The sequence below is a fragment of the Ochotona curzoniae genome, unplaced genomic scaffold (assembly GCF_017591425.1).
Source record: "Ochotona curzoniae isolate NIBS_2020 unplaced genomic scaffold, NIBS_Ocur_1.0 contig_4501, whole genome shotgun sequence".
NCBI classification, from domain to species: Eukaryota; Metazoa; Chordata; class Mammalia; order Lagomorpha; family Ochotonidae; genus Ochotona; species Ochotona curzoniae.
In genome coordinates, this window is record NW_024466307.1 from 5,375,571 (window position 1) to 5,399,394 (window position 23,824).

Here is a 23,824-nt window from a genome sequence, read left to right on the forward strand (position 1 = left end):
AATAAAGAGCCAAATGCTTCCTACTTTAAGCACTGACTAATTAACTTGGAAAGGTTTAGATGGAATCTACTAGGTCGTCGTCAGTCCAGTCTTCCTAGGGGGGAAAATGCGGTAGTTAACATCGGTGCATATCCAGGACTGCCGGCCCCGGGCCTCCCTTAGGGGAATTCTCATCACCCATGCTGATTAAAGAGAAATAAACCAGGAAGATTGGCAGTAGTTGCACCTTACAGAGCCCTGACATGTCCTCATCTGCTGTTCACTGAGGAACACAGCCTGACCCGCCCGCGTGCATTCGTCTCAACCTGCCAGCTGTTTTCAAAGGGGAGGGGGCTGGGACAATCTTCGAGGAATAAAATAAAGCAAAACTGGCACTTGTGTGTAGGCCTGCTTGCTTCTATATACTCAGAAAGGATTCTTACCAACTATTAATACTTTCCAGAGAAAAATCCCTTTACTAATGCACAATGTACATTAAAAAGCATGCAATAAATGAAGACTTCAAGAGGCCACACCTACAGAATGTCTGTGCGTTTAGAGCAATAAATCCCCAGAAAACAGACATACCTCCTCCTGTCTGGCTTTCTTTGCAACATAATCATCGTCTTCATAGCCTTTTCTCTTCTTCCTGGAATGAACGCCAGCAATGAGGAGTCATGCAGTGGTTGTGAAGAAAACTGACAAGGCTCTGTGCATCACATGCATGGCCTGGACAGACAGGAACAACTCACAGGAGGGTGACAGGAGCCATCGAGGCAGTGGGGCTGGCTGACTCGAGGACTGAAGCCCCACACCGCGTAGGAGACCAGGGCATGGTGCCCCGCTCCAAGGTCCTGACACCGGGGAGTGAACCAATACATCAGGACTCTGTTTCTCTAACTTTCAGGTAAATTAAAAAAATAAAGCATTCTGGCATTTAACAAACACTAATGATTAATAAGCAAAAAATGACTATACATACGAGTTTAGTCTTTGTATTTCTAGTTCCTTTGAATGATCAAAGAATAGTAAATTAATAGCCAAGATGAAAGTTAATATTTATAAATCTTGTTCTATACATGGCATTTACAATAATTCTGTTTTCACAAACCTAAAACAAATATTGACTGATTTAAACACATTAACATAAAAGCATAAGGCCAAATATTCTCCACCAAAAAGGAAAATGACTCACATTTAAGAAGTTGAATATTTAGACTATCAAGCACTACACATCAAGCAAAGCATGCGAGTAAATCGGTGAGGGTTCTAAGTAACCAGGATAGAGGAATTAGGACTTGAGCGTCAGTGTCAGCAATCACTGCTAACACGAAATGTAGACGAGGATATAAAGTGAAGCGCGCAAGCTTTCCTTCACGCTCAGAAAACGTGGGTCAACAATGACACGGGCTCCGGGTGCGCACCGGAAACCTGCTGGTCAGAAGGAACCTGCACATCACACAGGCATTTAATGCAGTTCTTATGAAAAATAATATTAAGAGAGACAAATAGTTTGTCCTGAGTGATGCTCGTGTTGGTGCATGAAGCACTGCGGTGCAAGCACACCACGGAAACGCCAGCAGGCCGACAGAGTGACTTCAAGGGTGCTGAATTAGTAAGATTTGGCCCCATGTTTCTGCATGTCTTCTGATTTTCATTTTTCTATCTGGGAATTCATTTTTACTGTATCTTATAAAAATATATGTTAGTAATCATTTTTTAAAAGCCCTTCAGACAGCTTGGACAATTTCATTCAGAAACATTTAGGTTGGTCCAATTACAAGAGAAAATCTGTTTCCTTACTAATCATCAGTAAAGAGTTTGAATATGTTGAATTTCCTACTGTAGCGAAACAGTACTTACCACTGCACTAGTTCTTCACAAACCCAAGACCCGCAATGAGACCAAAGGTGAAAAGGGCAGGGCAGGGCTGAGGGTTCCCTAGGGAAATCCGACTCCTACGCCCGCACAAAGGGCCACAGGACACGCGTGCCCAGAAGCGCCTGAGGACACCCACACGGCTCACGCGGGTGTCATCCTGTTAGCCACGTGGGACAGATGCTGCCCCCCCAGGACGAGCCGCACTCAGGGAGTGAGAAATCGTCACTTACATCGCCACGTTGAGTGCCAGCTCGGCTGAGTGGCAGCGTTCCAGCTTCTGTTTCAGAACCGCCACCTCCTCGGGTCTAGGCGGCTCATACTTTTTCACTAAGTTTCTCATGCCTATATGGAGGCAACAAAGGGTTTAATTTGAATAATTGCTGACTAATAATTTCCCAACTTATCATAGGAGAAAGGAAATGGCTTAAAATGTTCTATTTAACTGAAATTTTAGCATGATCACTTTTTTTTGTAGTTTTGAGGCTTTAAATATTTAAAAACTTCAAATGACTTAGAGAATATGCTTTTATCCTTTACCCCAACCACATTCATAACCCTCTCACAGAGGGCAGGCAGTGAGTCTATTTCTCGTTTCCAAAGCAGATGTGAATACGCCCTGAAAGGATTCCTTGGAGAAAATGCACAGGAATTGTGAAGACTGTGCTTCTCTACATTAAACCAGCTCACCAGAACTTTAAGCATCCTTTAGCCTATCTTGTTCCACAACTACAGTAAACCAAGAAATATCTGAACATTTGCTAGCAGATAAGTTGGGTGCCATGGTGCAGTGGGTTAACTTGCCAGTTGGGGTGCCCACATCCCAAACAGCAATGCTGCTTCAAATCCTGGCACCTTCACTTCTGACCCAGCTTTCCTGTGGCGCTGGCTCCTGCCACCCCTACGGGCGACACAGATGGCGCCCAGGGTCATCAATCTCAGCTGCTGTAAATATTTGTGGGAGTGAAACGGTGGGTACAAGATCTTTCTCTCATTCTCCTGTTCCCTCTGCCTTTTAAATAGATGAAAATAAACTTAAAAATGTTTTCAACAGATCCCCGAGCGGAAGGATGGAAGATCTGGGCTGATTAGCCAGTGTCCCAACTGAATAACCACACTACAGACTTTGCTAATATTGTAAACAAAGCAATGTTTTCAACAGAATCAACATCTGTAACTTAACACCTTAGAGTAATACCTGTGTTCTAAAAAATTATGAATATCACTAAATATTTTATGAACAGTAATTCTTTTGTATCAAAATGCCAAGTAAAACAAAGGTTCTGAGACAGTAAGATTAATAACGGTGTAAGCAGTAACAGGAATATGATAAAGCATTTTGTGGGCACCTTCGACCTACTAAATTCTATGGTCATGTCAGTTACGGCCAAATCAAATTTCGCTTTCACAGTGAACCCCCTAGTGGTTTAACTGGAGACCTACAGCCATGGACTCAAAGCACGAATCAAGGTTCAAAGACTCAAGGCGCAGGATCAAGGACCGCCACCAGAACCAAGAAATAACTGTCCCGAAGCACATAACTTTTAAAATAGAAAACACAAAAATGTATACCTAGGTACTGTAATGCAGATCAACCTTAAATTCACTCTTGATTCACTCATACTTTAATTACATTTCAAACTTAAGAATGTTTGAAAACACAACACAGGACCTTTAACCTTACAGAGAGGACGGCCTGGCAGCTATGAGCAGGATAGGGGCACGGCCAGGGGCAGGATGGAAAAGGCTGGCACATCCAGCTGGACTTCACATCAACTTTCAGAGCTGTTCCTCAATGCCAGCCCCCAAGATAATAAACCGGGCCGGACTTGTTTCCTGGCGCAGCCATAAATACTATCCCCAAGAGGGTGGATAAAGCACCTGATGTAGTCCCCGACATTCTGCAGCTTACAACGTCGCACTGAGCCAGCGACAAGGCCTTGGGGGCCCCTCCTGGAGTCGTGGGCAGAACCCCAGCACTGTTGAGTCTCCTCTTTCTCAGGACCCGTGCATTTAGCCATCACTGCAGTAATCAGGGCTGGCTGTTCCCATCTCCACACCCTTAAGTGTTCTGCAAAAATTCCTGCACTCTGGTTGGCTTGCCATAGAGGAACATTCCTGTTCTAGGGGTTAGTAGGAGCGTGTTCCCATCTGTCAGCAGTCCCCGTGGGGTTCCTGCCCCCCAAGAAGCCAGCGGCAGCCAGCACCACCCCAGGCTGACGGCCAGCAGGTCTCCAGACCAACACTGGAGAAATTTGGGGCATCCACTAAATAGGACTATAGTACAGTTATTCCAACTAGTTTATAAAAGTGAATTTCCACTTTTAAACACTATCCTTAGCTCCCTTTAGATTGTGTTCGTGCCTATTACACACACACACACACACACACACACACACACACACACACAACCCGCATGAGCAGCCGCCGCCTCTGCGCCTGCTACCTCTTCTCCACAAATGCATTCATGTCTTTCCTGCTTCCAGCATACAGTGAGTGAGAGGAAACAAAGAAATTAGCATGTTAGAGAAAATACCAAAATGGTATTTAAAAAATTCATTTGGAAAAATGTTGTTTTACTTACTTTTCATTATATCCAGTAACTGGGACAAGCAAGTTCTGTTTTCTCTCAGCATCAGACTCTCTGATAAGTAACTGACCAAGAAAGGAATGGTTTTATTCTTTTGAAAACACAGAGCATACTGAGAAAATACGACATCGGAAATGATTTTCCTCTATGTTTACTTCAGTGGCAATTCTAAAATGAATTCAGTTTCAAAAGTCTATGAAACCCACTGAAGTATACTCTACAACCTTGACAATGTTAAGGATCCAACCTTACATTAGAAGATATTTACTGTTTAGAGTCAAATTATTTAAATTTTCTAAGTTTTCACAGGAATAACAGTTTAACACCAGTAACAGTCGATACTATAATGTGTTTCCATTACAAATCCTTTCAAGTTTTTTTTCCTAAGAACTGGCCGACCAGAGTCTTACCTTTGTGAAGTCTTCTGAATTAACAACTCAGTAATGAGTTAGAGTTTTAATATTTGTTTTTTTAAAAAATCAACAGGCAAGATTATCAAAAGATGAGAAAGTTCAAACCCACAAGAACAAAGTAACAATAAAACATCTAGATAACAACCAGCCACATTTCCAAAAGGTTTTCCCTTTTTGAAACCAGCAGTCAATGCAAACACAACACTCCTACACCCCCACAGCCAGCTGCAAAGGAAAAACTAGGAAGCATTTCTCCAGAGGAAGGAAAAAAAAGCCAAGACACCTTATAGTCTGAGAATGCCACAAAAGTCTATTTAATTTGCAATTAGCCCAGATTACAATTTTGTGTTGCTAGTATTATAACTCAAGTTCTAAGAAGAAATCAACCCAAGTATGCTTCCTGTCACTGTAACTACACAACTCAAACTCTCCTGCAAGACATTGTGCACCTACACACACCCCAAAAGACCGCACCCCATCAGCCCACGTTCTGGGCAGAGGAGCTGCAGAAGGATGCTCCCCCAGGAAGCGAGGCTCCGCACCGCAGCCCGAGATCCTTTACGTGGCTGGCTCCCAGACAAGGACAGGAGTTTTACATCCTGTGCATTCCGAGAGAAGGCAAAGCGCACAGAGACATGGAGCAGAGGGCTTCAGCCTGCTGCCGTCCCTGAAGGCCACCACGACTGGAGCTCCTCAGTCTGCCCAGAGGGCCGCCTCTCAGCATGGGCACCAGCAGGAAGGATGCGAGAGCACAGCTGGGTCCAAGGAAAGTGCTTGGGCGTGCCATGAGCCTCCTAACCCACGCCCTGCGCACTGGGCCAACCACCCGCACCTGTTCATTCTGCAACTCAGCCCAGGTACAGCAGCACAAACGGTACACTCAACAGTTTCTGGACAAATAAATGGAAGTATACATCACTTCAGAATTAAGCATATATTTTTATAAAATTAGTGAGCTGTATCGGTAAAGAGCTACACCAGAAATAAAATACAAGTGCCCATTTCCTCATCTGAGATGCAGACATGCGGCGACATTAATAATTGTCTTAGGAAAGCATCCTGCTACATCTGTTCCAAAATGTGAACTATTACTGCCCACGCAGTCGCCAACAAGGAAACATATCAATATTCCTATTAACTGTAATAAAAATTAAACATCTGTTCCTATCTACTATTACTTTACACATTTTGAAATTATGGAGATAAGAATTATAAGCCCACAAAACAGTTTGGGTTTAGAAAATTTTATCCCTCTTATATTAAGCCATATCTAGCAACAAAATCAAACAGAGGTTCAATGGTCACAAATGGAAAAATTCAATAAAGAAAAAAAAATATTGGTTTTACTTGCTGTAAGCCTGTGCTTCAGTTATGTATGGTAACAGTAGTACGGGCAAATTAATATTTGATCCATATAAAGATACTGTTCTAAGGATCAAGTGAATTTAAGGATTTGGTTCTTTGTGAACACCTATGTATTAACTATATTATTTTATGGCTCCATTGCACGCAATTCCATTGGACAGTCCCTGAAGCATTATTGACTCAACACATCTTTGCTGAATATCCTGTGTCAGACACTCTAAGCAGGGAACAACTACTGTAAGGCAAACAGCTGCTCAGCAGTTCAGGAAACTTTCCAACATACACTTTGCCAAGAGGAACTATTCTACATTAATCCTATGTATCCCCTTGGCCCAGCAGCATCCGCTTCATTTTTAGTAATTTCAGCCAAGCTGGTAGCTGAGTAGAAGCTCTAGGGACCACTACCCTGCACACACAGTGCCAAGTGGTAGGCACTCCCCAAGTCTCCTCCTCCAGAGCCAGTGACACCCTCTGGACTCGCTCCAAGATCAGGCAGGGATCTGTGCTATAGGGAGACTTGCTGCGGCAGGCAGCACCCAAGCTCTTGTGGGCCAGCAGGTCCCTGAGGACTCTGGGCCCCAGGTGTGACACACCCAGTGCTGGCCGCCCTGAGTCGCTGAGGAGATGCCTCGATCCGTCCCCCCTCATCCCTGGCACACAGAATCACACTGCTGCTTCAGATCTTAGGACCGGCCTGACAGAATCCACCCCTGAGCACATTCCTAAGTTCCTGCCCCAGGCCAGCACCTGCAGAAAGAACCTCTGGCAGAGTCCTTGGTCCTGACTGAGCATGCTCACAGCAGGCCACTGGGATCCTTAGGGCAGCCACAGCAATGGCTTGCAAGCACCACATCTCCTATGGGCGCCGGCTCCACTGCTCCACTTCCTATCCAGCTCCCGGCCTGTGGCCTGGGATAGTAGTGGAGGATGCCCAGGTCCTTGAGACTGTGCTTACACGGGAGACCCAGAAGAAGCTCCTAGCTCCTGACAGGTTCAGCTCCAGCCATGGGGCCTTTTGGCGAGTCAACCAGCAGATGAAAGGTCTTTCTCTTTGCTTTTCTCTACAAATCTGCCTTTCAAATTAAAATAAGTAAATCTTTGCCAAACATAAAAACCAGAGATCCACCACACCCAACCTGGGTGACCCCAACTCTCACCCCACTCCTGAGCACAGACCACACATGCTGCCTACAGCTTCTTCCCATTTCTACTTGCAAAGAACAGTGATCCCACAAAGTCTCAAAGACAAGCTCAAAAATAAAAGCTCTAAGAGGAATAAGTGGTGCTGGCAGAAATGACCAAAAATAAACACACACACACACAAAAAAACATGAATAAGGGAGACAATATGATTCCCTCAAATGAAAACACCGCATTAGAATATAAAGACAGATTGATGAGATGCCTGAATTCAAAAAATGAAAGATTACTCAAAAGCAAGAAGCAGATGCAGGAATTCAAGACATGCAAAGCTCTTCCATCAAACTGAATCATTACAAATAAAGAATATGCCTTCAAAATGGAGAAGGCAGGCTTTATGACAGAACTGGCGAGGCAGAAGAAATTCTGGGGTAGAAGACAATTCTTGGGAAAATTCTCAGACAAAAAAAAAAAAAAAACAAAAAACAACCAACAACAACAACAACAAAAACCCCAAAACTGAGTAAAACCAAAAGAAGTGTCCAACAATTACATGATATCATCAAGCAACAAATGTGCATTTTAAGAATTCTTAAGAGATTGGATCAGAAAGCCTATTCAGTGAAATCGTAACTGAAAACTTCTTAACAGAAAAGTGGAACTACAGGAATCAAAGAACTGGGACAGGCAAGAGCACAAACCAGCTTCACCACGGCACATCAGATGCAGCCTTCCAGTTACAGTGCACAAAGACACGACACTAAAATGTCATATGAGAAGAGGAGGCTCTGCAGTCACAGCTGACTTCTCATCAGAAGCCCTAGCGGCTAGGAGAACACACACACACAGTCCAACACTCAGAAGTAACTGCCAAGCAGAGGGCTACATCCAGTGAGGATCTCAATTTCATATGAAGCCAAAATAAAAATCTTACAGACATACATTGAAAGAATTGGCCACGATCCACCCAGCCCTTCATGGTGCTTAAGGATGTATTACTACACACAAACAGAAAATGACAATCACCATCATCAATGAATGAGACGGTAGAAAATCTCTTAGAAAAGGCAAAAGGAAACCCAAAGCAAACAATGGTATTACATGTCGCCGTCCCGCAGCGACGGACTTGGTGCACAGAGCCGATAGTAACGCGCGTGGACCCTGACTGATGGCCAAAGCCAAAGTTTATTAGGGGCATCAGACTTTATACACTGAGAGTCCGTACTGTTTCCCTCTCTTGATTGGAATTCCTTTTGTTTTGTATATTACACCAGGTGTTCTCATTTACATGCTGTTTATACCAAAGGTAGCCATTTGGTTATTGTCATGCAAATACTGTCCAATGAACTGCAAACCTGTGCTCGCTGACCTTCCAGGCTCACAATGTCCTCCTACAATTACATATGAAAAAAACAGGACTGTCATTTGCTTTCAACAATATGTAAATGGTGTGAACTTTCCAAAAGATATGGGCCATCTGAAAGGATGACAGAATATGACTCAGCTGTTTGCTGTCTACAAGAAACATGCAAAGACACACACCGGTTCAAGGAGAATGGATGAAAAAGGATATTGGTATGACAGCAGAAAACAAAACCAAGCAAGTGCAGCCACTCTAATTGCAGACAAAATGCACTGTACCATCATTAAATCAACTATTAAGAGATGAAGAAATATTCACATAATGATCAAGGGATTCGTTAAAAAAGTAGTAACTACTGTGAATGTATATGTATCCAACACAAGAGAATCGGGTTATTTAAAACTGTAGCTAACACATCTAAAGGGAGAAATGGATTCCAATGCTATAATGGGCGATTTCAACAGCCCTCTTTTACCAATAAACAGACTGTCTAGAAATAGAGTTAACAAAGAAATAACTGACCAAATAAATGCTATGGGTCAAGTGAACTTGGTATCCCCAGGACATTCAATCCCCCAGATGCAGACAGACCTTGTCTCAGTTCATGGAACCTTCTGAAGGTCAATCCTCAGCACATTTAAACATAACTGAGATAATACCATGTATTGTTTTTAGCCATCATGGAATGGAGCTGGTAATAAGCAAGTCAACTCCAGAGAGCATGCAAACACAGAGACTGAAAAACACTACTGAATGAACAGTGGGTCATAGAAGAAATCTCAAGAGAAACCACAAAAATTCCTGGAAACAAATGAGGATGCAAGCACAAACTATCAAAACCTATAGGATACAGGCCTGGACGAGGTCCCTAGCATCACTGCCTGCATCCAGGCAGCAGGAAGGCAGCAAGCGGGCAGTTCGCCTAAAGCAGCCGAAACAGCAGCAAACCGGACCCAAAGGTAGTAGAAAGAATGAAAATCAGAATAAAAGTTTTTTTGAAACAAACAAAAAATGACACATAAGTTTAGTGAGTTGAAGAGCTGCTTAAAACAAAATGATACATTAGCCCAAATAACCAAAGGAAAGAAAAAGAGGCAGAAGAACTGAATCAGTAAATCCGAGCTGAAAGGCAAACAACAGACACTGCAAATAAAGAAGCTTGAGGAACTACTAGGAACAGCCACACCCACACACTGGAAGAAGTGGACTTCTCCACATACACCACCTACCTAAATTAAGTTAGAGGACACAGAAACCCTCAGCAGACCAAGGACTAGGACACTGAATTGGTCCTAAAGATCCTTCAAAGCAGAAACAACACAGACCCAGGGCTGAGTGGCTTCACGCTGAATCCTACTGCATTTTCAAGACCTAATTCCCAAGTCTTCAGAAACTGTTTTTAGCATTTCTGAAAGTAAGGGATGCTCCCAAACCTTGAGTGAAGCATCAGCATAATTCCAAAACCAGAAAGATACAAGAGAATGATGCTGTCCCTGATTAACAGATACAAAAATCCTCACCAAAATGTACCTAATTGAACCCGACAATGAGAAGGGGCTTTCCCCTGCACCCAGTGGGAATTTATCCCTTAAATGCAGGGATGGTTCAACACACACAAGACTATGATACATTAATAAGCTAACAATGAAAACATTACCTCAGTAAACACAGAAATCATCCGATAAAATCCAACATCCTTGCATGAAAAAAAACTTAAGCAATCTGGGTATAGAAGCAACATTCCTCAACAGTCAAGGCACTACATGAAAAACCCACAACATCATGTCGAATGAGGAAAGGCTGGAGGCATTTCCACCAAGATCCAGAACCAGGTGAGGATGGCCACTCTCATTGCTGCTATTCAATAAAGCCCGGGGAGTTCTAGCCAGTTAGACCAGAGAGACATCAGAGGGATACACATGGGAAAGGAGAAAGGCAAGCTGGCTCTCCTGGCACGTCCTAGTACCCTCTAAACAGAGGAACCAAAGCACTCTGACTACTGGAATTCCTACGAGTTTGGTAAAGTTGCAGGGTATAGTCAACTCACAAAATCTCTCTTGCATACACAAACCTCACAGCTGAGCAAGACCCTGACAGGTCAGTCCCTCTCGTGATAGTTACAAAAAATTTTAAGTGCCCTGGAATAGCTGTAATCAAGGCTGTGAGGAATTTCTATGGTCAAAATTACAAAACATGAAGAAACAGAATACGACCCCAAAACATGGAAAACCTGTCATGATCATGGATTGACAGATCATCAAAATGTTACATTAGTGAGAGCAATTTACAGATTCAACATGATCCCAATCAAAACACCTATTATCAGATTTAGAAAAAGTGTTGCCAAAATTCATATGGAAACAAGAGACCTTAAACAACTACAGCAACCTTAAAACAACAAAAACGAAGCCAGAAGCATCACAATGCCAAATGTCAAGACACACTATGGGTCAGGTGTAATCAAAACAGCCCAGTATTGGCACAAAAACAGATCTGAAAGCCAATGGAACATAACAGAAACCCCAGAATGAACACACACAGCTACAGCCAGCTAATTTGGCAAGAAAATCTAAACCAATCCTGAAGGGCAGTGCTGGACAAATTGGATATACACCAAGTGTGATACAAGGCCCTCACCTCCACCTTTTACAAAATCAACTCTAAATGGATCAAGAATCCAGGTAGATGACCCGATATCAAATTACTTGAGGAAAATACCAGAGTAATTCTACAAGACATAGCTATAGGCAAAGGTCCCTCGGAAACAACCTCAAAAACATCAGTAATGAAAACAAAAATAAACAAATGTCATACATCAATTTAAGAAGCTTCTGCAAAGTGAAAAGGCACGCAACAGAGATTATCTGTAAACTCTAAAATAGAGGATTACTAACCATGATCTATAAGGAGTTCGAGAAATTCAACATCCACAAAACACACAGTCCATTTAAGAAATGGGCACAAGACATGAACAGTCATTTCTTAGAGGATGAAATTCAAATGGCCAACAGATACATGAAAAAATGCTCAGGTTTACTAGCTATAAGAGAAATGCATTTTAAACCACAATGAGGTCTCACCTTACCCCACACAGAATTGCTATCATCTAAAAATCAAATTACAATAAATGCTGGCAAGGATGAGAGGGAAGGTACTCAAATCCAATGCTGGTGGAAATGTAAACTAATGAGAAAGACCGATTCCTGAGATATCTGAGACAGAACCTCCACATGTCTATGCTAACATGAGCGTCCAGATAACCCTCTCATGCTGACTTCATTTCCATTGGGCAAATTCCCAGGAGCGTGACTCAGTCAACCCAGATGCAGATCAACAGATGAGTGGATCAACAATGTGGTACATGCGCACTATGGAATACTACTCAGTCATATAAAAATGAAACTGTCTTCTGCAACTAAATGGATGCAACTGGAAATCATTATGTTTAGTAAAGTCAGTTAGATCCAAAAACACAATATCCTGCGTTTTCAGGAATGTGGTAACTAACTCACAGAATACAAACAAACCTAATCTAGAGGTATAAGACTGACACTCTGGGATCATGTGATTGGGTAAAGCTTTTGTTTACACATCTGAGGAACTTAGGCTTTTAAATTTTCTGTTTTTCTGTTCTTTGTTGCCATTAATTTCTATTTACCATTGGTTGATACTGTCATTTAATGGAATGTTAAACACGTGGAATAATAAATATATAGAATAATATCTATTAGAAAGTTACAGTAATCAAATTAGCATGCTACTGGGGAAAAAACAGAACTACAGACCAAAGTAAAGGAACCTAACCCTAAGAGTAAATCTACAAACAACTGGAGCGTGTTTTAAAAGGATGGTCTTTCTACAAATGGTGCTGTTAACAAATTTTTTACCTGGAGATCAGAATTATAAGTCTCACGTTATTGCTAAAATCAAGTTATAGGAACAAATGACTGAATCCCTTCTGGTAGCTTTCAGGAGAGGTTATATATATCTATATATATTTTTTTTACACACTCTAGCATCTGCTAAGCATGTTTGGTACAGTGCTCCACTCTTCCATTTTCCAAGCTGGCAATGTGGGCTGGCCCCCTCGTGCTCCCACAGCACTGAATGTTCATCTCCTCTACACGTACAGGACCTTGTGATGATAATGGGCCCATGCGGAAAATCCAGGAATACTGTCCTAAATTAGGATCTGCTAGTTAGCAACCTTAATTCCACCTGGTACCTTAATTCTCCTTTGCCACTTAATATGACTTAAAGATTTTGGAAATTCAGATATGGACAGATTTTGACAGGCCATAATTCTACCAACCAGACTGTCACACACAATGATTTCTCCAAGAACTTCCAGATCACTTCACTGGAGAACAGCGTGAGAAATCAAGATCCGGGCACAGGGATGCACATTACCTCTAGCTGCAGTTCCCTTCAGGCTCTCTCAGTAAGCAAGAAGTGTGAGTATACGTGCGCAACTGCATCCCTAATATTTCTGTGTCTTCACCTGTAACATCATGTAGGATCTAGCGCTTTCTGGGGGTCCAGCGTTATACTATCAACTCTGCATGGTCCCCTCACCCCAGTCAACTTTCCTTCAAGGCCAGCTTTATCACGGGGCTATCCTTATAAACAATAAATGGTATTTCACTCAACAACGTGTTCACACGTTGAAAACAAAAAACAAAATAAAAAAGACAAAAACATTTAATCTTGTACAGTTCTCTGTCAGCTTCTACATTAGGCATTCAACTTGACAGCCCAGAATTCCCTACTTTAAACACTGTCTTCTCACCATTCCGTTACTATTCCTGTTATTTATTAGTTTAGACAGTTTTATGGCACCCAAAATGTAACAAACTAATATTACATTTTTGCTTTTCTAAATATTTTGTTCTCTTGATATTACATATTGAGTTCCACTTATCACCAAGAATCTAATTCCAACCATCAGTAAACAATGCCAGCCAACATGAATCTGACTCATGTAAACTCTAACACTTGGGAGAGCTGAGTATTTCCATATGCTCAAGAATATAATGGAAAGCCTGTCTTTTACCATATAAAAAATCAAGTCAATATGAATTAAGACCTATACATACCTGAAGCTTTCAGACTATTAGTATAAAACATCACAGACCATTAGGCAAGGGTTTTACAGATCTGACCCCAAAAGTACAGGAAATATACAAATGGGATTTCATCAAAACAAGGAGCTTTTGCAAGGCAAACAATGAGACAGTCTACAGAACAAAAAATGTTTACAAGCCATACAACTGACAAGGAGCTAATCCAAGCTATACCAAAAACTAAAACACCTAAAGAAAAAAAATACAATTACAAAATGAGTAACAGTTTTAAACAGATGTTTCTCAAAGGAAAACATACAAATGGCCAACAGATATATGAAAAACAATCACTCACCAGAGAAACACAAATAGAAACCACAACGAGACAGCCAATTAGATCAGCTGTTACCAAGGACAAAGGGTAGCAAGTGATGGCAAGGGTGTGGAGAAAAGGGAACTGCGGATGGGAATGTAAATCAATACAGCTATTGTGGGAAACAGGACGAAGGCTCCAAAACAACTAAGACAGTACCACCGCGTTACCACCACGTTACCCAACGACCCCAGTTCTGGGAATATGTCCAAGGGAAACAAACTCCGGCTGTTAGACAGTTGCAGCCCCACATTCACCACACAACTATTACAACAGCCAGGAAATGGAATCAATTTGAATGCCCGGCCACCGATGAACAGGTTAAAAAGGTGACACATATACCAATGGAATACTATACAGCCCCCCAAAGGAATGAACTTTTAATTTGCAACATGAAGGAAGTGGAGGTCATTATGTCAAGTAAAATGAACCAAAAACATGTGTCTAAAAACAGATGATCTCACAGAAGAAATACAACTGTGGCTGCCAGATGCTGGGGAGACGAGGGAGGAGGAAGTGGGAAATGCCGATTTACGGCACTACCGACATCGGCAGACAGGTGAGAACTTCTTGGATTCTACTGCACAGGAGGAGGACAATTTTTACCATGTAAATACTAATTTTCTTCCAGTTCTTTTTACTCTGGCCTGTGGGAGGGTGTATTTTTTCTCTACTAAAGAAACAAAATCGCAACACAGGATTTCTAGATCTTCCCACTATAAAATGTTAAACGTGTGAAAGGATACGTTTACCCCAGCAGACACTACACAAAAGCTCCATGAATACACACAAGTTTGATGTGTTAAATTTTTCACATTAAAACAATTTCATTTTCTTAAAAACTGAGAATGCATGACCTGACCTAAACACAGGTGAATACCTTTCCATGGCGATTCCAGCCCGGGAGGCACTGGACAAGATGGCAGTGAGGGCGATCTGCGACGGCGTGTACAGGAGGTAGGCGTCTGTCAGTGCGATCCTGTTCAGGAAGTCGTCAGCTGTTTTCCTCAGCATTTCCGGATTCTCCACCATGGGGTAGCGAGTCTGGAAACAGAATTCTCAGATATTACCACGTCTGGGAATTTAGTGGATTGACAAACGGTCAACAATATTTACATTAGCCAGGAAGTGCTTACCACAGAACATTCCCATAAATGTTAACTCCTCTTGCTGTGTCCCACCAAGAAATGATCTTACAATATGAGTTTGTAGACATGATCACAATGTAGCAAAATTGCAATCATTAAGTTACGAATGTTTAATCTGTCCTCTTCAATGTTATCCTTTAACTCATGACTTTCAAATTTTTCTGAACACAGACCACAACAAAAATAGATGCTCAAAGACAACCTAAGTGAAGCTCCTGGCATATGACATGCTGCTCGCAGGACCCCGTCTCCAGGCACCTCTCCGCCAGAGCAGGGCAGGAGAGGCACTCAGGTGACACGGGGCATTCCCAGGCGGACGGCTCACTCAGGTGTAAGGTCACACTCGGAACCGCACTGTTTCAAGAAAATTCTATGGAAAAGTTTACCTTTGTAAAGAGGTAAATGGAAAGGAATCTTGCTTTGATTAAACAAACTTCACAACCAACCCTGCAGTTCCATTATCCCCCAAGGCTTACCCTCTGACTTGACAAATTCACACACTCTGAACACAAAGGCCCTTTGCCGAGCCTGCTCTTCGGGAGTCATCCGTCAGCTCCCCTCTCCCCAGGGCCTCCTGGCCTCACCTTCTCACTGAATTCTCTGCCCCAAGATGCTGCCAACACTTCATCTAAGCAAGCCCCTTACTTTGCAACCGCACTGATTTCTGGGGGCAGTCAGAAAAAGCCACGTGACGTTACCCATCATCTAACATGCCAAGCGACGATACTGTTTACAAAATGTGGACGTCCAAGTCTCCGCGACTATGGAAAACATCTTCACCGTCTCCACCTCTCTCAGAAAACAAAAAAATGTGGCTTCCTGCCATGACCAAATCCTTGGTGTCCTCCAACACTTTCAGCTCTCCCCTCCATTACAAGCAGTCACTCTTCCGTCTAAGGCCCGTTCTCCAACTCCAGCCCCCCTTACTCCGCAGGAAACCTAAACTATACATTTTCTGTTTTTTACTTGACTAGCTTCCTGCTTGAACATTTAAATACACATTGCTCTCTTCTATCAAACAAAACCAAAGCAAAAAAAAAAATTAAGTCTCCTTTCCCCATATTTCTAACAGTTCCCCCATCCACTTCAACCACTTCATGTTTTTTTCCTACAACACAGAAGTTGTTGAAGCCAAGTGATTGTAAGGCTAACCAGAGGCCAGCTAAGGCAGTGCTCCCAAACCTCCAGAGGGGGCGCTGCAGCCAGAGCTCCCTCCAGGCCACAGAGGCAGAGGACACTCTGACCTGACCCTGGGTAAGCCTACTGTGTGCTTGCCTGTAACAATCTTACACACACGAGGTACCACTTAGGTAAGTGTGAATTCACTGCATCACAAGTGGGCAACCTTCTCTTTGCACAAATTCACATTATGTGCAATTACTGTATCGGCAGGCTGAGCCATGAGTTTGCCATCAAGATTTATAAAGCTGTAAAGCCCAGCAGGCCATCTGCTAACCCTGAACAGGCCTCCTCTGCTCAGATCTTGCAGCACCGTCTCTGCAGCCTGGACTCTGCCTGCCACGAGTGGCAGCCCTTGTGCCTTGTCGCCCGGGATCCCTAGACTAGGGCTGGGAACTCGGGAGCACCATGCCTTCCTGACGGGACCCTCTGGCCAGGAAGGTCTCTCTGCCCAGGACGCTCACCTTCCGCAAATGCCTCCCCTTGCTCTGCACTTCACTGTGAACAACTCTGACCGTTTCCTCAGACCACCCAGCTTCTCAGGACCAAGCACGGCAGGTCGCCCTTGCTTTACTTACATGTGTGATGCTTGCTTATATTTTGGGACAGGATAACTCACACTACAGGAGTAACCTTGACTGCTTAAAAGCATACCCCGGTGGCCGAGTTAGAATTGCAGGTCACTTTATCAGCAACTCTGCAAACCCCATTCAGAACTGCGTCGGCAAGTTCTCCAGGTGATTCTGATGTCCTGAGTGTGAAATCCAGAGGTCCAGGCAAGAGTCACGCGCTGCATCCACAATCCAACATTACAGGCCATCAACTTGGATTTGGGGCCTGATGCGGTAGCCTAGTGGCTAAAGTCCCTGTCTTGCATGCACTGGGACCCCATATGGGCACCAGTTTGTGCTGCAGCTGTTCCAATTCCCATTCAGCTCTCTGCCTGTGGCCTGGGAAGGCAGTCGAGGACAGCCCAAAGCGTTGGGGCCCTGCACCCCCATGCGAGACCTGGAGGAAGCTCCTGGCTCCTAATGAATTCAGCCCTGGTCACTGCAGTCATGTGGGGAGTGAACTAGCAGATAGCAGATCTTTTTGTTAAGTCTGACTTTCCAATAAAAATGAATAAATCTTAAAACAACAACAACAACAACAAAGTGTGGCCTTGGCATTGTGGAGTGAGTTGGCAGCAAAGGGGCACATTCTGATAGTTCACCTTCACCAGCATGCTTACCTTTAGGTCAATGAGGAAGCCCTCAAATGGCCTGTAAGGATTGTGGACAATAAGATGGAAGTTCAGCTGCTGTATGAGCAGCAGCTCATATTCCAGAATCTGCTCCAGTGCCTTCTCCTGCCCGAGAGGACTCTCCCGCAGGTTTCCAACAAACTGGGCACTGGATACATTGAATTCATCCACTTTGCAGGCCAGGAACACGCAAGTGAGCCTAAAGGGAACAAAATAAGGGGAGACGAGGGTGAGTGAAGCCACATGGACACGTAGCAGGAACTATCTAAATATTTTGTATCTAAAAACACTTTCTAAAACAGCATGATGCTCACGAGCAACCATTCTAGACACAGCAGGAAATCTTTTAAAAACCAGTTCAAAACTTTCATCTGTTAGGAAACATTCAACAAACAATAAAATGAGGAAAAGACCCAATACATTTCCCAGCACTCAACCTCAGCCCAAGGGCCGTCTCGCCGCTCCATCCCCCTCCACGCAGCGGAACAAACGGAGGGGATGAGGGCTCTGCACTGGGGCGTGCACACACACTGCACCACAGGGCAGGCAAGGGCAGGGCCTAAGAACGCTGGGCGAGGTTCTCAGTGAGGGCTCTCCAATGGAACAGAGGGGGTCCTGATTAGGCGGGGCCGGCAAACTCACCTGGTCCCTGTCTGAGGTTTACAGTGGGAAACTAGGAAGAAAAGCTACTAGAAAATCCATATCGGAAGTAAGAACCAGAGCCTAATCCTGACTGCTGGGAATAGGGACAGTGACCGACGGCAAGTCTGATGACACACGGCACGTGCAGAGCCGGGACACGCAGACCTTCGCTCCTCTGACAGCAATGACGTCATACAACCTGGGAAGTCGGTGAGTGGCAGAGCCAGCGCACCTGACCTCAGAGAAGCTGGGAGGGTGAAGGTGGCACCAGCGAGAAACAGCCAGTTTGAGAAAAAGGCATCTCAACTCGGGCAGGATCAAGTGTGGATGTCATCAGTCTGACAGGAGTCAGAGGTAAGCAAGGATCTTGGGTTCTGAGTAGAAGAGAGAATGCAGATCCACAGAGGGCCAGCTCTCACACACACCCTCCCCCACAAACAGCATTAAAGTCCTTAATGAGAGAATTAAACTCAACTCACATAATTGTCCGGGGATGATATTCCATTACTGAGTTATTAAGATAAAAACGCTTGAAATACATACAAGCTGTTCCCTGGGGTAAACAAACAAAAAAACACATATTATGATACTATTACACATATGCTGCATGTTTCTTTAAAAAAGTTCTTTGTACAAATACCCAAACTTGTTGATTCTTTAATCAGAACCTGCGATGAACTGCGACAGCACCGGAGCCAACAGCCTGGTCCGCTGCTCCTTCCTGGTGCCCACAGCAAGCTTTCCTGTGGCTATTGCATTGCAAATGCACTTGGGTATATTTATACTTCAAACTAACAAAATTTTCCTAAATTAGAAAAACAAAAATGCAAATGTACCAATCTTGTACAAACACATGAACAGAACGACCGTGCCTGTGGTAATGTTTTCTCCATAAACGCACTCCGGTGTGTCACCTAACCCTCAGCACTGCCGTCAAGCCACGGATCTGCACCCCCGTGCAGTGAATGCCAGCTCCGTGCCCATCACAGGACCATCACCCTGGTCCAACCCTCACCGCAGCCTGGCTAGCCATCACCTCGCCAGAGCGGAGACCTGAGTGCTCACACGGCAAACCGACCAAGCTCACAACATGAAAGAACGCACAGTGCCGGATTCACTATGACCAGTCCATACTCGCAACCAGTAAACTATTCAGTAAGTACAGTGAATTACCCGCTTATTTCACAATGAAAAAAAACCATTTTAGTTGAAAACAAAATCTAGTTTTGTCACTTAATACAAAACAAAATTCAGTCATAAATATACGTGCTGTATAAATTCTACAAAGTTGCTCACTCGGGGACTTCACTGTTTCATCCGAAAAGATCGCTTAAAGCAACTACTTCATTTGCAGTTTTCTCATAATGAAATGGAACCAAACACGGAGACAGAATGAAATCAACTTTTCCTAAACTCCCCGATCCTGGCTCTCCTTGACGAAGGTCTAGCAAGCCAACACTGTAAACGCCTTTAGCCCTGTCTCGATACACTTCAATCTTTAATTACAGAGAGAGTTATTCTACAGTGGGACATGAAATCACTCAGTATAACTTTAAAACTTAGGACTTTCGCATTTGATCTTCACAACAAATGAGTAACAAGCACAGCTCTTTTCCATTTCCACATCCCCTCTACTTCTACTCTGGTTTTTCTCCTTTATCTTTCAGCTTTTTAAAGGTAAGGTTTATGTACTTCCTGGAAACAGTTAACAGAGAAAAGAGGGCAAAGAGATCCATCTTCCGCCTGCCTGCCGCGGTGACCCAGGCCGGGCCGGGGGAGCTGCACCGGGGGCTCTCATGCGGGTGGCGGGCCTCAAGCACTTAGGCCTTCGGTTGCTTTGCCCAAACTCTCAGCAATGCAGGGGCAGCAGCCTGCACTCCCAATGACCACCCATACAGGGTGCTGGTGCCGCAGGTGGTGGTTTTATCCACTAAGCCAGCATCAGCCTTTATCTTTCAGCTTTGAACCTTCAGCTATCTATTTGTCTTTATCCTTGTACATTATCAACAAAAGCTGGGTCCTCAAAATCAGACACCTGAAACACCATGAGACAACTCCCAACGCCAAAGCCAACTGTCCAGTGCTTGTACTCATCAATTTTTTCAAGAGACCATATAGGGGCCGGCGGCGCGGCAAGCGATGGCTCGCAAGCTGCCATGCCGTTTAGGAGTACCAGCCAGCTCCTAGCTTCTCTGCTTTCCATCGGCTTCCTACTAATGCGCCTGGTAAAGCAGCAGAGGATGGCCAATTATCTGGAACTCTGCTGCCCATGTGGGAGACCTGGGTAGAGTTCCCAGCTCCCAACTCCAGCCAAGGGAACCAATGCATGAAGATCTCTTCCTCGCTTTCAATTAAATGAAGCTTTACAGAAAATCGTGTGCGTGGCCTTCAGCTGGGGACTCCGATTCCAGCTGATGTCTCACACCTGCACTGCGCCCAGGCCGCATCGGCCTGCTCCAGCGCTACTGACCACTACGAAAGAACTGGAAGCAGTTTTTAAAATTTTGCTGTGAAATAAGCCATCACAGCACATCTTAAGACCTTCTGACTCTGAAATCTGAGTGGGAACAGCACAAACTAATACAATTCAAGGCAAAATCGCTGAGAGTGGTCAGAGTTTAGCTATGAATTTAGAAAAGCTCAGATTTTCAAAGTCAATAAAAGGACATTAAACTCCAGCACACCAGAACTTACCACAACGGACCTTGGCATGGCTGGCTTAAACACGGAACAGAATTCCAATAATCTTTTCTCATAGTATTTGCAGAGTGTCATTTCTTCAGGAGGTTCAAGAAAGACTGGATCATTTGGGAGAACCTTTGGATCGAAATTACAACACAGGTTCAGTGAACTAAACACCTGTTAAAGCCTTCTATGCCACAAAAACACAAAATAAACCAAGGAAAAGCCTCCTGTGGCAAAACGAAACTTAGTTTATGTTAGTTATTTAAGAAGTTGGAGTCCTTACGTTATTACACGCGCAGTTAATTCCTGCAGCCTCGCTCTTCTACCTTGAGCCGAAAACACCAGACACAACCAGGCGCTTTAGGAGGGTTATTCCAGCAGGACGGGGGGTGGGGGAGGGGTGGGGGAGGGGTGGGTGGGTGGGTACAGCGAGGGAAAGGGGAACATGGAGGCACTTCCAGCGGGGCAGGACAGGACTGATGTGGCGCTAAGGCAGCGAGGGGAAGGCCAGATAGAGGCACCTGCGGATCTTCACGTTCATGTGAGCCCGCAGGGCGCAGGGGGCGGCATTGGGAGGCAGTGAAAGAGGTGCCAGGGGATTGGTGCCTGCAGGTGAAAGCCTGAGGATAATTGACAAGTGGGCTGGGAGTTGGGGGATGTGATTCTCAGGTGATGCCGGATTATCTGATCCATGGACAGGTGGAATGACTCCGGGTCCAGGGTGACAGGGTCTCCATGACGATCTTTAAATTGCTCCCTACAGTTTATATCTCCAACAAAGGCAAATACCCTAGGCCTCATTTTCTCTTTAGACTTGTTCATCATAAACTAAACAGCTTCAAGAAAGTATAAAGTGGTGACTGCGATTACTCAGAATCCCAGTCGCCCTGCGTGAAGGGAGAAATGACTACGCGATTGTATACATAAGCCCACAGCACCGGTGTCATTATTTTTAAGATTTTAAAAAAGCAAGCACACACTGTTTTAACGGCTGGACAATTTCCAGCATCTCAGGTGGCCAGCCACGTTAACACAGCTGAGACGGAAAGCAGTTGCCAGGTTTTAGCAATTCACGTTAATGACGGACGTTAATGGAGCTGCGAACGCCACGGTCGGAGACAGACGTGGGTCAGGACGAGCCCTCGTGAGAGCCGAGCGTGCCTACAGGTGGTGGAGCTGTGGGGGACTGAAGCGGCTGGGGCCGCTCAACGACCACAGGTTTGGCTATCCCTGGGCCAAGACACAGGTCTGGCCAAAGGCCTCCTGCCGGTCTCCCTCGTCCGACCCACTCAACCTCCAACTGGCCGGGGGAGTTCCTTAGAGACCCGAACCCCGATAAAGTTCATTTCCCCGTTGAAACCTTCGCACGACTCCCATCTCCAAGTCCCTGGTCCTCCCAGCCGTGGGGCACACACCCCGCTCCGGGCGCGTTCTCGGCCGCCTGCGCCCCGCGGGCTGCCCGCATCGCCCTTTCCCCGCCGCGAGCCCCACGCCCCGGTCCCGCACGCCGTCCTCCCCGAGCTGCCCCTGCGAGCCCCTCGGCCTCGACGGCGGGGACGCCGCTGTCCGCCTCGGGCACGGCCGGGGAAGGTGGCCGGCTCGTCCGCGCCGCGGAGCCGGAGGTTGTGGCCGCCGCCCGCGCTCGGGACGCCTCACCTTGCCGTTCGCCACCACTTTGCACTTGAACTTGCGGTTGGCGTCGGCCCGCAGGCGGGCCAGCTGCTCCTCGCTGGCGAAGGTCCAGTGCCGCCTCTGGCTGCTGTTGTGGTACATGGCGAGGCACCGCACGCGCTCCCGTGGACCCCCCGACTCCGCGGACGCGGCGGCGCGCGGGATGACGTCACGATCACGTGCCGACGGCCTCGGCCCTCCTGCGGCGCCGGTGGGCGGAGCCACGGGTCGGCCCGCCCCGCGCTCCGGGAGTCGGGGACTCGGGGTGTCCGAAGGGGGCGGGCTTGAGGGCCTGCGAGGACTGACGTACCCGGAAGTGGGGTGACGGCGTCCGGGGTGTCCCTGGGTGTCCCTGGGTGAGGGAAAGATGGCGTTGGGGAGTAAGGCTTGGGCTCGGCTGAGGGAGCCGTCTTCGCGGAGGGAGGTGGAGATGGGCCGAAGCGGAAGCAATCCCGGGGCGGGGGCTTGAGGACAGCGCTGTCCGCTTTCTCGGAGAACTGAAGGGGTGGAAAAACGAGAGCAGGGGATGGGGGACCCCTCCCAGTCCTGCCTCGAAAGGGCCTCCTCTGTTCCCTCCCTGCTGCCTCCTGTCCAACTTCAAGGGCCACGGTGTCCCTAGAGTTTCCCTGAGAATTCCACCGTCATTATCAACTCTATGAAGTCTCGGTTCGTGTTTTATTAAGACTGTCAAAATTGTATTTGAAATTCCAAAGTGCACCCTTAGTTCTAGAAGCCTTTACTGGCTTTTGATACTCGTTGCCTTAAGGGATACCTAACACAACTGTGTATCCAGCACCCAGGAAAAACATTCATCGCCCTGAAAAAAAAATCAGATGAGGCACAAACTCTAGGTCTTGAAAAACCCACAGGAATAAAAGCAGGTGTCCATATGACAGCTCCGCTCTCTGAAATTGTTTTACAGACTTGCGAAAGGGAGAGCTTTTTCTTTCAGTGCATTGTGGATGGGGTTTGCTGTGGTTGTTAGAATTTCTCGGATTTATAGCGTGTGGAGTTGATTGCTTCTGAGAGCCACACACGTCTTGAACATGAAAACAAAGACGGGGAAGAACATGGGACATGGCAGCTTTGAGT

General features: G+C 45.3%; 1 protein-coding gene across 4 annotated transcripts; it reads right to left on the reverse strand.

Annotated features, from left to right (window-relative positions):
- On the reverse strand, positions 1-22,880 carry CCNH (cyclin H). 4 transcript variants are annotated; one of them, XM_040986016.1, is made up of 9 exons: positions 22,718-22,880; positions 21,071-21,193; positions 18,856-18,929; positions 17,723-17,753; positions 15,045-15,208; positions 4,442-4,512; positions 2,091-2,202; positions 568-628; positions 1-94 (listed from the first exon to the last, which is right to left on the reverse strand). In XM_040986016.1, exons 1-9 carry the CDS (start codon positions 22,832-22,834, stop codon positions 56-58), a joined length of 792 nt encoding a protein of 263 aa, XP_040841950.1. In that variant the 5' UTR covers positions 22,835-22,880; the 3' UTR covers positions 1-55. The 4 variants fall into 4 exon arrangements, with proteins under 4 accessions (XP_040841950.1, XP_040841949.1, XP_040841948.1 ...); XM_040986015.1 differs by having other exon boundaries at positions 15,045-15,100; positions 17,723-17,933; XM_040986014.1 differs by having other exon boundaries at positions 1-90; positions 17,723-17,933.
- Positions 22,881-23,824: the final 944 nt, after the last annotated feature.

What these genes read in the sequence shown, in the direction of transcription:
- CCNH (XM_040986013.1), bottom strand. Translation starts at nt 22,834, where the DNA reads ATGTACCACAACAGCAGCCAGAGGCGGCACTGGACCTTCGCCAGCGAG. An exon ending in CCATGCCAAGGTCCGTTGTG is followed by an intron (nt 18,930 to 21,070) that starts GTAAGTTCTGGT and finishes TGTTTACCCCAG; the next exon opens with GGAACAGCTTGTATGTATTT. An exon ending in GCTGGAATCGCCATGGAAAG is followed by an intron (nt 4,513 to 15,044) that starts GTATTCACCTGT and finishes TTTCTTGGTCAG; the next exon opens with TTACTTATCAGAGAGTCTGA.